At 41.4% G+C, this 13,545-nt stretch overlaps 1 protein-coding gene across 1 annotated transcript in view; it reads left to right on the forward strand.

Annotated features, from left to right (window-relative positions):
• ctr9 (CTR9 homolog, Paf1/RNA polymerase II complex component) overlaps positions 1 to 10,305 on the forward strand; it is a 65,549-nt gene extending 55,244 nt beyond the window's left edge. The window contains exons 24-26 of the mRNA XM_048607346.1: positions 2,599 to 2,701; positions 2,875 to 2,984; positions 9,449 to 10,305. Of these exons, the coding sequence (XP_048463303.1) occupies positions 2,599 to 2,701; positions 2,875 to 2,984; positions 9,449 to 9,866 (631 nt within the window). The 3' untranslated portion in view covers positions 9,867 to 10,305. The remainder of the gene's footprint in view (positions 1 to 2,598; positions 2,702 to 2,874; positions 2,985 to 9,448) is intronic.
• Positions 10,306 to 13,545: the final 3,240 nt, after the last annotated feature.

Below are 13,545 nucleotides of genomic sequence, written 5' to 3' on the forward strand. Positions count from 1 at the left end.
CGGGTCTGGTGACCCTTCCTCTGTTCTGAGGAAGAGTCACTGGACCCGAAACGTTAACTCTTTTTTTCCTTCACAGATGCTGCCAGACCTGCTGAGCTTTTCCAGCAACTTTGTCCTTGTTTCTGATTCACACCATCAGCAGTTTTTATCAGAGGCTAGGGATCTTGCAGTACGTGACTGTCCATCTGAGCCTCTAGTACCTGTACACCACCTTCAAGGCACCAATTAGGAGTGTGATGGCATCCTCTCCACTTGCCTGGGTGAGTTCAGCTTTAAAAGCACTTAGGAGGCTTGACACCATCTGAGACAAAGCAGCTCACTTGATTGGCACAGTATCTACAATCCCTTTACCTCCAATGCACATTAGCAGCAGAGTTTACCATCTACTGCACTGCAGACATTTATCAAGGCTCCTTAGACAGCACTTTCCAAACACACGACCACTACTAGATTATTAGGACAAGAGCAGCAGATATTTGGGAACGCCACCAGTAAGTTCCTCTCCAAGCAACTAACCATCATGACTGGAAAGTATATTACCATTCTTCTGTTGCCACGGGTCAAAATCATGGAACTGCCTCCCTAATGGCATTGTAAGTGTATCTACACCAAATGGACTGCATCAATTCAAGAAGACTGCTCACATCTGCCTTCTTGAGAGAAATTAGAGATGGACAATAAATGTTGGTCTGGCCAGCGAGGCCTACACAGCCCAAATGAATTAAAAAAAACAAGAAACCTGAGTTCAAATTCCACAAAGGCATTTTGAGATTTTTAATCAAGCTTTTGAAATTAAAAAAGGAAGTAAGATGGTAGAGTAATATGATTGAAAGTAACCATGAAGCTGTCAGGTTGGGAAAAAGAACTAAAACTTTATTTCCTCTGAGGCTCTGAGCAGGTCACACAGACATTTTTTTTCAGCGGTTAGACTCTACTGGTCTGAGACGAGGCAGTGAGAGTTGTTGTGGATTTGATTCAAAGTGGGAATTTAACTGTTAAGACTTCCTCAAGGTTAATTTTAGATTAAGAATCAGAATCAGGCATAAAATCTAGATTAACTGCCCTTCACCGAACTAAAATCACCTTGTTAGACAAGGGCTTGCCTGGTACTGGCAGCTATCTGCCTAACAGCTTGAAAGCCATTAGTTAATTTGTGTTAACTACAGTAGCAGGAGGCTAAGTTAAAGTTACTGGTGACTTGTAAGGGATTTGTAAGAGATGTTTTTCTTAAACTGCAGTCAGGCTATGTCAAAGTGAGACAAGACAAAGCACTGGAAAAATTTGATTCCTATTGGGATTTTGGTGCATAGCAGGGAGAAAAGATGCTTTGAGTAAAGGGTATTTAAAAGAGGCTAAACTTACCAAGTGGGGTGTCCAATGATGTAGTAGGGAGGTAGTGTTCCTTTTAAAAGCACGTTGCTGTTAGGTACTGTATCTCAAAGTTGGTCAATTTTGACGAACACAAAACTTAAAACAATGCAGTGCAAAAATAAGTTCGTAGTATATAGCACAAAAGCAAGATTTTGGTCCAGTAGGGCAGAATGGCCATCTTGTGGCATATGGAGAGTAGTGGGCACTTCACTTGACCTAGACGGGCACATGTCTGAAGTGTCATTGGCTGCTCAAGCTTGCAATATGGGTTTCAGAATTAGGGCAGCAGCTGCAGTCATTGTGGTGCATCATGAGGCAAAGTAATACATGAAGAGCATGTTCAGAGAGCATGTTGAAAATGAGTGACCACCAGGCAGGTAGTGCAGATGTCCCCAGTCTGGTTACTGATGAAGGCGCTGATTCTTCTGGAGGATTACAGCAAGAGCCAAACTCATGGCACCAGAGGTGGCCCAGCTATACAGGCAGAAAGGAAGATGTGAGCAAGAGCAGTAGTGATAGGAGGTTTATTATTTAGGGAAACAAAATGTTGCCTCCCTGATGCCAAGGTCAAAGATGTCGCGTGGTGGCTGCAGCACATTCTTCTTCATGGGGTCAGGGAGTGAGCAGTCAAAGGTCATGGTCCACATTGGTGGTCATGGTCCACATTGGTGGTCATGGTCCACATTGGTACTCATGACATAAGAATGAAAGCTCCTACAAACTCAATTTATAGAACTTGGTTTAAAAAAATTAGTAAGGCAGATCTCAAGTAATTATCTCCAGATAACTCTGTGCCACATGCAACTAAGTATAGAGATAGTAAAATTGGAGCAAAAGTAGGGCATTACATGTTCATTTTGAGTAGAAACAATGTTAGGAATTATGAGGAAAAGACAGGAAAATGGTATGATGTCATAATATTCAGCAAGCTAGTATAGACAAAATGGGTCAAATAGCCCCCTTCTGCACCATAACAATTTTGTGATTCTGTAAATTGTAGTAATTTAACAAGTATTTTCTTATCCTCTCTCACTCCATCTAACCCCTCTTTTTTTTTTCCCCCCTCACCTTTCTCCCCATTTCTCTTTGTTCCTTCCCATCCCCATCCTCTTCACTTCATTTGCCACTCCTTTCTCCTCTCATTCTCCTCCCCCACCCACCCCGCCTCCTTGTTGTCCCTACCCCTCCTCTTCTCCACCATCTATTTTCTCTCTGTCCTCTGAACAGACCACAGAGACCTGCTGAGGAGGGCAGTGACGATGAAGAAGCTGGCTCACATGCCAAGAAACCACGCAGACCAAAAGCAGGAGAGCGGAAGAAGAAAGAAAAGGTTTGTGTCAATCACATGGCAATAGTTGTTTGTTGAGAGGCAATTCCTAACTCTGTTCTTTACTGTTAAACTATCTGTTGATCTCTTCCATCTCAGTCGCACATTAACCCTCTATGTTGAATGAATTTATTTGGAATATATTACTTGGTGGATTAAACATGTGTGTTCTGTAGGTCAAACCTGAACGACTCCCACCTTCCATGAAGGGTAAAATCAAGTCAAAAGCAATAATTTCATCCAGTGATGATTCCTCTGATGAAGGAGCACTGAAGATAGCTGAAGGGTATGTAACTGTGGCATCAACCTTTTAATGATGAGTTTCTGTCATGGTGTGTGAATGTACACAAACGAATAGGTGCGTTTTTATGCAGGTAGTAACATTTGAATGGTGACAAGGTGGAACTTGCTGGCACACGGTGTATTTGAGATGAAAAGCGGAGATGCATTTAAGAGAAATCTACCTAACCATGAGAAAGAAAGGAAGTAAAGGGCTATGTTGACAAAGTGAAATTATCTTTGATGGAAGGGGACTTGTGTGGATCAAAAGCACTAGCAGAGACATTTTAATTAATTCATGGGACCTGGGCATAGCTGGCAAGATAAATTGCCTTTGAGAAGGTCATGACTGTTTCTTGAATCACTACCCAGATGGTATGCAACCCAGGCAGTGCTGCTAAGGACGGGGTTGCAGGATGCCAACCCAGTGACAGTAAAGAAACAGTGATATAGTTCCAAGTCAAGATTGTGTAACATGGAAGGGAATGTTCAGTTGGTGATGTTACCATGTGTCTCCTGCCCTTGTCCTTCTAGCTGACAGAGGTCACAGGTTTGGAAACCTTGGTAAGCTGCTTTGCTGCATCTTGTTGAGGTGAATTGCATATTTCTATGCTGTATGTTCTATGTGATGTGATGTTGACACAGTCGAGTAACAGGCAAGGTGCCAGAAGGGCCCATGTCCCCATTACGAGCTGGGAAAAAAAAAAGCAAGAAAAGGAAGAAAAAAAATTTTTAGGAGAATAGGGTCAGTTTAACAATCCGGACACGATTTTGCAGATTAGTTGGATTTCAGTTTTGGTGAATGTTACATCTGAAGTACAGGCTAATAGTTTCAGCAATCTGGGTATCAGCATCTCAGTCTTTTGCACAAGTTTCTTTATATTTTTCAAAGGTATACAGAAAAGTGTTAGCATGCTTGGCAGTTTCAGTCTTAATTCTCAATTTGCAGCACAATTTGGATTATGTATAATGTTTCCTTGAACACATGCACATATCTTAAAGGGCCATTGCTTGTATGATACCTGTTCAATAATATGTCAAAGGGCAAGAGGAGGCCATTCAGCATCTTGGTCCTGCTGTGCCACTTGAGATCAAGGCAGATCTGATTGCAGACTTAAAATCATATTCCCAATTACTCTGATAATCTCTCACTTCTTGTTTAACAAGAAGCTGTCGGCCTCTGCCTTAAAAATGTTCCAAGATACTGCTTCACCTATCTTTTCAGGAAGAGAATTCCAAAAACACTCAAACCTCTGCAAGAAACAAAGTCACCTAATCTCTATTTTATATTGACAACCTCTTCTTGTATCGTGGCCAATGACTAATTCTCCCATAAGAGGAAACATCCTCTTCATATCTACTCTGTTAAGGATCTTCAATCAAGACTGCTCTTTCTCTTCCAAACTCAAGCAGATAGGCTAGGGTCTATCAAACCTTTCTTTATAAGACAACCCAGACTTTAATCTGATAAACCTTCTCTTGGATCTGCTTCCAACACATTTGTATCCTTCCTTAAATAAGGTGGCAAATACCGTACACAGTATTCCAGATATTATCTCACTAGTGCCCTGTATAACTAAAGCATATTTTGTGTTCAGTTTCCCTCGCAAAAAATTATAACATTCTATTAGCTTTCCTAATTACTTGCTTATGGTAGTCTTTTGCAATACATTGATTAGGACCTCCACGTAGAGCCATACAGCGTGGAAACAGACCCATTGGCCCAGCTAGTGCATTCCAACCATATTTCCAAACTGAACTAGTTTCACCTTGCCTGCATTTGACCTATATCCCTCCAAACCTTTCCTATTCGTATACTTATCCAAATATCTTTTAAATGTTGTAACTGTACCTGCATTCACCACTTCCTCTGGGAGTTCGTTCCACACACAAACCACACTGTGTTTAAAAAAAAGAAGTTGCCCCTTATTTCCTTTAAGTCTTTTTCCTCTCCCCGTAAAAATATGCCCCCTAGTTTTGAACTCCCTCACCTTAGGGCAAAGATGTTTGGTATTCACCTTATCTGTGCTCCTCATAACCTTATAAATCTCTATAAGATCACGCCTCAAAGACCTCTCTGCATCTCAGAGCTCTGCAATTTCTCACCATTTAAATAATATGGTTCTGTTTAATTATTTGCAACAAAACGGATAATTTCATATTTTCTTACATTAACTCAATTTGGCAAATCTTTACCCACTCGCTTAACCTATCAGTTGTTTTAGTGAGGGGTTGGTTAGCTCACCTAGCTGAAATGAGTGGTTTGCGATGCAGAGTGATGCCAGCAGTGGGTTCAATTCCTGCACTAGCTGAGGTTACCATGAAGGACACTTCTCCTCAAACTTACCCTCACCTGAGACATGGTGACCTTCAGGTTAAGTTTGCTGCCAGCTGGCACGCTCTAATAAGGAGCAGCCCTATGGCTCTCTGAGACTATGGTAATTTTACCTTTTTTATCTTTTTGTAGCCTCCTTTGTCATTTTCACCACTAACTTTCCTATCTATCTTAAGTGTTATCAGCAAATTTACCTTTCATAGCAACCATGCTTTCTGTCTCTACATCTAAGTCACTTACATAAATTGTGAACTGAGGAGGTCCTATTGCCAATCCCTATGGCACAACTGCCAATACCTTTCCAACCCGAAAAAGATCCATTTATGCCTATCCTCTGCTTCCTCTTAACCAGCCAATCTTCTGTCCAAGCCAATATACTACAAATAACATCATTTTATTTTCCTCTAATGTTTAACAAATGCTTCTGGAAATCTTGAGTGTAGCGCATCTGCCAGTTCCCCTTTATCCACAGCATGTAATTTCCTCAAAAACCAAAGAGTGGTTAACCATCATTTCCCTTTTATCAAACGATGTTGACTCTGCCTAATTACATTTAACTTATCTAAGTGCCTTTACCATAACTTCTTTAACAATAGTTGCATCTAACATTTTCCCAATGCTAGATGTTAAGCTAACTGGCCTGTAGTTTCCTGCTTTTTGTCTCTCTCTCCCTTTTTGGATAAAAGAGTTATATTTGATTTTATCCAGTCCAATGAAACATTACCCCATTTCAAGGCAGTTTTGAAAAATTAAAACCTGTACATCAACTATCTCACTAGCCATTTCTTTTAAGACCTTAGAATGAAATCCATCAGAGCCTAGGCACTTGTCAGCCCACAGGTCCAACAATTTAGTTGGTACCACTTCTCTGGTGATTATGTTTTTCCTGAATTCCTCCCTCACTTCCATTTCTGATAGCTGCTTTTCTGACAAGCTCACATTATTTCTTCCTTTATGCTCCACATTATTGTGTGTTAGTTAAGGGACCTGTATACCAACACCACAAGTGACTTCATTTCTCATCTCTAGCTGAATCATTTCCACGTCCTGCTTTCCTGAACTTGGGTCCTCACTCCCTGTTATGCTAACACTGTAATTAACTCTGAGAACCTTCCACTTTTTCTTAACTGCCCGTCTTTCCTAAATGTCCTGCACACTTCAATATTCAGGAATCAATCCATATCATCCTGCAGCCGTATTTCGTAATGGCTACTAGATCGTATACAGTTATTTTTATTTGCACACTCAGTTCATCTGTTTCGTTCTGAATGCTACTTGCATTCAGATACAGAGTTGTTAATTTTATTCTTTTATTCTTCTTGGATCCTTCAGTCTTATCTGTTGATTTATTCTTAGATTAGTTCCCTGTCATGTTCTGTTTATCATTTCCTGTATTAAATGACTCCTGAGGCAAGCAGCCCCAACAGACTGGAGATCATCCCAACAGTACAGATTCCATTTTCTCTAGTACTGATGCCAGTGTCTTGTGGACCCAAATCCAGTTTTCCTGGTCTGGAGTGGGGATGTTTGCTGATGATTGCACAAAGTTCAGCACCCTTCATGAAAAGCTGAGATACTGAAGTAGTCCATGTCTAAATGCAGCTAGACCTGGCCAATACCCAAGCACGGGCTGACAAATGACATTCATGCCACACAAATACCGGGAAATGACCATTTTCACGAACCATCGCTCATTGACATTGTGGTGTTGTTAACTTTACTGAATCAACATTCTGGAGATTACCACTCACCAGAAACTGAACTTGGCTAGCCATGTAAATGCAGTGGTAGTTCAAAGGCTAGGAATAGTGCAGCAAGTAACACACCTCCTGACTCCCACTTGCCTGGATGGATGCAGCTCCAACATACTCAAGAAGCTTGACACCATTCAGGACAAAGCCACCATCCACAAACATCCACTGTTCCCACCTCTAGTGCTCAGTAGCAACAATGTGTACTATTTACAAGGTGCACTGCAGAAATTCACTGAGATCTTTTGACTGCACATTCCAAACCCATGACCGCTACCATCTAGAAGGGCAAGAGCAACAGATACAGGGGAAGCTGACTACCTGTTAAGTTTCCTTCCAAGCCACACACCATCCTGACTTGGAAAGGTATTACAATTCCTTCAGCATTGTTGGATCAAAGTCCTGATATTCCCTCCCTAATGGCATTGAGGCTTACCAAAGGGCAGATATACTCAGCAGTATGCCGACATACCATTTGCGTTCTTCACTGCCTGCTGCACATTTGCATGCTTACTTTAGGTGACTGGTGTATGAGGGCACCTAGATCTCACTACAGAGGGCAATGTAAGTTACCTAAACTAATTCTTGGGATAAGAGAACTGCCTTATGTCAATTATAAAAGATATAATAGCAGAGCACTTGGAAAACAGTGATAGCACTGGACAGTCAACATGGATTTACAAAAGGGCAACATGATTGACAAATTTCAGAACTTTCTAAGGATGTAATTTGTAAAGTTGATCAGGGGATCTAGTGGATGAGATTTATTTTGATTTTTGAGAACGCTTACAAGGAAGCGTGTAAAATTAAAGCGCATGGGATTGGGGATCATGTACTGACTTGGATGGAGAATTGCTGGCAAACAAAAAACAAAGTAGGAATAAACAGGTATTTTTCTAAGTGGTGAGCATTAAGTAGTGGGGTGCCACAGGGATGATTGCTTGGATCCCAGCTATTCAGAATATATATTAATGATTTAAATGAGGAAGTAATTGTAATATAAGTTTGCAGATGTTCCAAAACTGGGAGGGAGGTTGAACTGTGAGAAGGGTGCAGAAATGCTTCAGTGTTTTGGACAAGTTCAGTGAGTAGACACATGCATGACAGATAAAGTATAATGTGAATAAATGTAAGGTTATCCACTTTGGTAGCAAAAGCAAAAAGGAAGATCATTATTTGAATGGTCTTAGATTGGGAAAGGGAGAGTTGTAGTGAGATCTAGGTGCCCTCATACACCAGTCACCGAAAGTAAGCATGCAAATGTGCAGCAGGCAGTGAAGAACGCAAATGGTATGTCGGCATTCACAGTGAGAAGATTTGAATACAGGAGCAGGAATGTCTTGCTGCAGTTGTATAAGGCCTTGGTAAGACCACACTTGGAAGTGTTGTGTGTAGTTTTGGTCTGCTTATCTAACAAAGGATGTTCTGGCTATGGAGGGTGTGCAACAAAGGTTTACCAGACTGATTCCTGGAATGACAGCCTACATATAAAGAGAGGCTAGAATGGTTAGGATTATATTCACTCGAGTTTAGAAGAATGAGGTGGGGGTATTTCATAGACACCTGTAAAATTCTAACAGAGCTAGATGTAGTAAACCTAGGAAGGATGTTCCTGATGACTGGGGAGTGCAGAACCAGGGCTCCCAGTCTAAGGTTGTGGCCATTTAGAACTGAGATGAGGAATTTCTTCAACCAGAGAGTGGTGAGCCTGTGGAATTCTCTGCCACAGAAAGCAGTTGAGCAGAAAATATTGATCATTTTCAAGAAGGAGTTAGATATAGTTCTTAAGGCTAAAAGTGTCAAAGGGTATGAGGAAAAGGGGGAACAGGGTACTGAGTTGGATGGTAAGTCATGATAATTTTGAATGACAGGTTCAGCTTGAGGGGCTGAAACCTTTCCAATGTTATAATGAGAGCGTGTTTTCCCTGACTGGAGACAATAACTGGTCCACCAATGTGGACTGAAATTAGCAATTTCTTTACTCAGGTTTGTGAATCTTTGAATTTCTTCACTATATATGTTCAGTATATCCAAAAATGGAGTTTGTTATATTTTTGGCAATTAAGGGATATAGGAATGGAACAGGGAAGTGAAGCTGAGATAGGAGAGCAGTTATGGTTTTATTAAATGACAGACCAGACTCGTGGGACTTGTACGCTTTATTCCTTTTCCGATTTATGTTCTTATGAATCCCAACATTGAAATGTGGGTTTCTGGGATGTAGCAGTTGCTAAGTAGCCATTCACAGGGGTCTCTTAAGCTTAACCTTAATATGGGCCACAACGTTGCTGCATTTTATCCATAGTCCAGCTACAGTGTATTCCAAGTGCAACCAGCTGAAACTGTCATATGACCACAGACTAACCACTGCTTCATTCTTTCCAGAAATGCACGGGAGAGTGGGTCAGATGAGGATGAATCAGCTGACAAGCACAGGAAGCGAATTGTGTCTGAGAGCGAGTCAGAGGATGGGCAGAATCAGGGAAAGTCAGAGAGTGAGGTGGGCAGCAGCCCAAGATCACGGGCTGCGCATTCAGTTGCCGACTCCGACAGTGAGCATTCAGCCAGTGGACGGCCACAGTCAGATCACTCGGGAAGGAGTAGATCTGCCAGCTCGTCATCAGGAGGGGAGGAGGACGAGTCTCAGCCTGCTTCACGAGCCTCAAAGAATTCAGACCAGCAGTCTTCTGATGGAGGAGGTTCAGGCCAAGGCTCAGCTGTTGAATCAGATCAAGAATCCAATCCCGGGAACACTCATCAAGGATCCGTGTCTCCCACACAATCAGATGATGACAGTGACTGATTGCTGCCTGCTCTGATGGTTCCTTCGATCTCAGTTGACCTTGAAGTCTTAGCTCAGTACGGTCGATCTGAGTCGATACTGATGTTTAGACAAGAAGTCCCTTTATTTTATTGGAAACTGTGAAACATGGCTTTTCATACTTTGACAGACGATTGTGATATCTACTCATAAAGTTATTTTTGACTCTATGTTTCATACCAGAGATGGTCCGAGGTTTGACAGCAGTCAGGCGCTGTTAAAAGTAATAAAATGCTTTGGGATGTCAGTCAAGCTGGTGCAGGCTAAATCCTGGTTTATGTTGATCAGAGAAGAGCCAATATTTTAGGAGACAGGCACTATAGATATTGATAAATGTGACCAATGATTTTTTTTTGGAAACCCTTGTAAACCAAGAGATGCTTACAACATTTGTTAAATAAATGTTTCATTTTAAATGAAACTATTCCATTGAATAATTTTTTATTAAGTAAAAGCTGATAGGTGTGTGTGGGTTGAGGTCAGCATTGCAAGTTCAATCTCTGCCACTGAATTAACCCTCTTCCTCAAACCCCTTACCTCCATTTACCCACCTTGACAACTTAAACCTGAATACTGTTGCCTAACCAGCATCTTTACATTTTGATTAATCGACTCGCAGCTCAAATAGCTTCCATAGTTTGAGTACCCTTCGTGTGAGAAATTCTACCCAAACACAATCCCTGAGGAGCCTCGTTTTGCCCTGTTTTTGGAGGAAATACTTTTCCTGTCAAACCTCTTCAATAATCTAATGAGTCTAGACCATGGTTCACAATCTCAACGTAAGGGATAAGCAGTTCAGCACTGAAACAAACAGAAATTTCTTCACACAGTTGATGGTGAATGTTTGAAATTCTCCATCTCACAGAACTGTTGCTTAGTCATGAATTTTATTTAAGACAGAATTTGATAGATTATGGTCAGTAAAGGACAGGCAAGCAAAGCTGGGATAGGAAGTCAGCCATGATCTGACAGTATTGAATGGTAGTGCAGACCTGAGAGACTCTATGGTCTACTCCTGTTCTTAATTATTTTGTTCAATATTAATCATTATCACTGCCTAATTTTCTGAACTCCAGAGAATATAAATTTAGTTATTTCCATTAACTGCAAAGCCTTGAAGAAAGTTCTGCAGTTTATACAGCAATATTTCTTACTGTCCTGCATGACAGTAAACATCCTTTTCAATGGATTGAAGTCAAGCTCCTTACTAATTTGGGTGGACATGAAATAAGACTGTCAGAGTGCACCAAATAAAACCAAATTACTATGGATGCTGGAAATCTGACAAAGACAAAAAAAAACTCAGCAGGTCTGGCAGCATCTGTGGAGAGAGAAAATTAATATTTTCAGTCTGATGTGATTCTTCTTTGGAACTCCTGTTCTGAAGACTCGTATTGGACTTGAGAACTTAATTTTGTTTCTCCACAGGCTGACAGACCTGCTGGGTTTCTCCAGCATCTGATGGTTTTATGTGTGATTGTACTAACTCTCTTCACTAACTATCTTGGTCTGGTCACGGATCTCGCTCGTGACCAATTTTTACAAGAGATGATGATTTGAGCTGTGGCTTGACAGGAAAGTTTTTCAACCTCAACAGGTTGAGGGCCAACACCAGGATGATCTTTCAGTGCATTAACAACTTAGAATACAGCCCTTGATGCAATTAACATTCAGACTATTGTCAGTGATTGGTCTCTCACTCAACATCAGCAAAAGTCCTCCATCGGGATGCACCCCACCCCAGATAAGCAAATACACCTCCAGCTATTGATGGGGAGACTTTAGAAGACATTGAGCATTTCCCATACATAATTACCTTTTGCACAAAGTAGTTGCTATCACAGAGGGGATTCAGCACATTATCGGTTGCCAGCCTGGCAAACATTGCAGATCTGAGTTTTCAACAATACAGGTTTCCATATCAGGACAAGCTTTGTGTCTGCATTGCAGTTGCCACCGCCCTTCAATATGAGAGTGGAACTTGAGACATCTTTCAGAGGCATCCCTGGACAGTGAGGAAACGCAAGTTCATTCTTGTTTTCCAAATCGATTCTGAGGAAGGGTCACTCTGCATTTTAACTGTTCTCTCTGTCCAAAGATGCTGCCAGACCCCCTAAGTATATTCAGCACTTTCTTTACACCCTTTGAACTTGTTTAGCTCCAATTCCATGTGTTCTGGACTGTCTTCTTGATAAGTAAATCCTCCTTTCCCACCGAGTCACTACCCTTCATTCTTCTGAACAATTTGATCAGCTTAACCCCTGATCACCTCTCCTCTAGTAAATGTAAGTTTATCCTTTTTGCAACTCCGATCTCACTCCGAAGCCCCCCTGCCTCTCCCACTTCTAATTCATTAGGTAATGATCTGTCAGGATGGAACCTTAGCCCAGGCATCCTATTCCTAATGAACGGCTTGAATTTCAAACTCATTCCTACTTGCCTGTCAAATGACACATGAATCATATATCAGAGTTGTTAGAGACTGCATTGCAATAATCATTCGAGGTCACATCTGTGTTTAGGATGTTTAATGACTAATAACCTGGTGCCTGTGAGAATTTCTGAGAGACAATCGCCAAGTAGTGGCCTAACTCTTTTATCCAGACCAAGAAAGCCCACACACTCTGTAAAGAAGATAATCTTGGTGAACGGTGCTACTTTGAACAGTAGCATCCTACCTTACACAGCTGCTCAGATGGTGCAAGATCAGACAGTAGAAGGAGAGTCTCCGAGCAGCTCAAAGAACTCACAGTCTAATATCGTGCAGGGGCTGAAAGGTTATGTGCGCCCAGCAAGTGCTGTGTGTCCTGGGGGAGCACTATCTTGGTTTTGCCAACTGCGGGGGGATCGCGTGTGTAAAAGAAAGGTAAGTCTTTGCTCCCCTCTGGTAAGTGAAGAATCTGCATTGAGGTACCTTTTTTTTTCTGGAAAAGTAAGGGTCCAAGTCACAGGGATATTCTTGGAAGATGGTTTTTTTTTTATTGAACTGAGAATCTTGTGTGATTGACTCAATGAAAGTCTCCATGATGCCAACAGGTTCTCGTGAAGCATATATCAAGGAATTGTTTCCATTTGTGATTTGAAAACGGTAATGAGAATTAAATCATTGCTTGCTATGTTAATATTAATGGATGTGGAGGGGCAAGGGAGAAAGTGAGATTAGATATATTAAAGGGATTGAGCCAGAGGGTGGGATTAGACTGGAAGAAAATCTCATGGCAAAAATATCTGGCACAGACTCAATTGGCTCAATGGGCCCAATAGCCATTTTCTGTACTGGCATGTAGAATAATTCCCAGAATGTTCGACATCAACGAAAGTGCTTTTGTCATGTTAAAAACTCAGTATTCCATTTGCATTTAGCAAGATCACCCAAGCGGGAAAGTAATTGCATAAATGACTAAATAAATCTGTTACAGAGACAAATATTGCCAACAAGATTGGCAGAATCCCACTGTTCACCTTCCATTTGTTGAAGGGGTTTTTGCGCTCTTGCCTGAATATGCAGGTGGGGTCTTGGTTTAATGAAAAAGGCTGCATTGGCAATTATGCAGCACTTCCTCAGCACAGACTCTCAAATGGTGCAGCAGTCTCTCAGCTCTGACTCTCCAAAGTGCAGGACTCCTTCAGCAATGATCCTCCAATTGACAGTATAGCACTC

This window comes from Rhincodon typus, chromosome 17 (assembly GCF_021869965.1).
Source record: "Rhincodon typus isolate 14 chromosome 17, sRhiTyp1.1, whole genome shotgun sequence".
Classification (NCBI taxonomy): Eukaryota; Metazoa; Chordata; class Chondrichthyes; order Orectolobiformes; family Rhincodontidae; genus Rhincodon; species Rhincodon typus.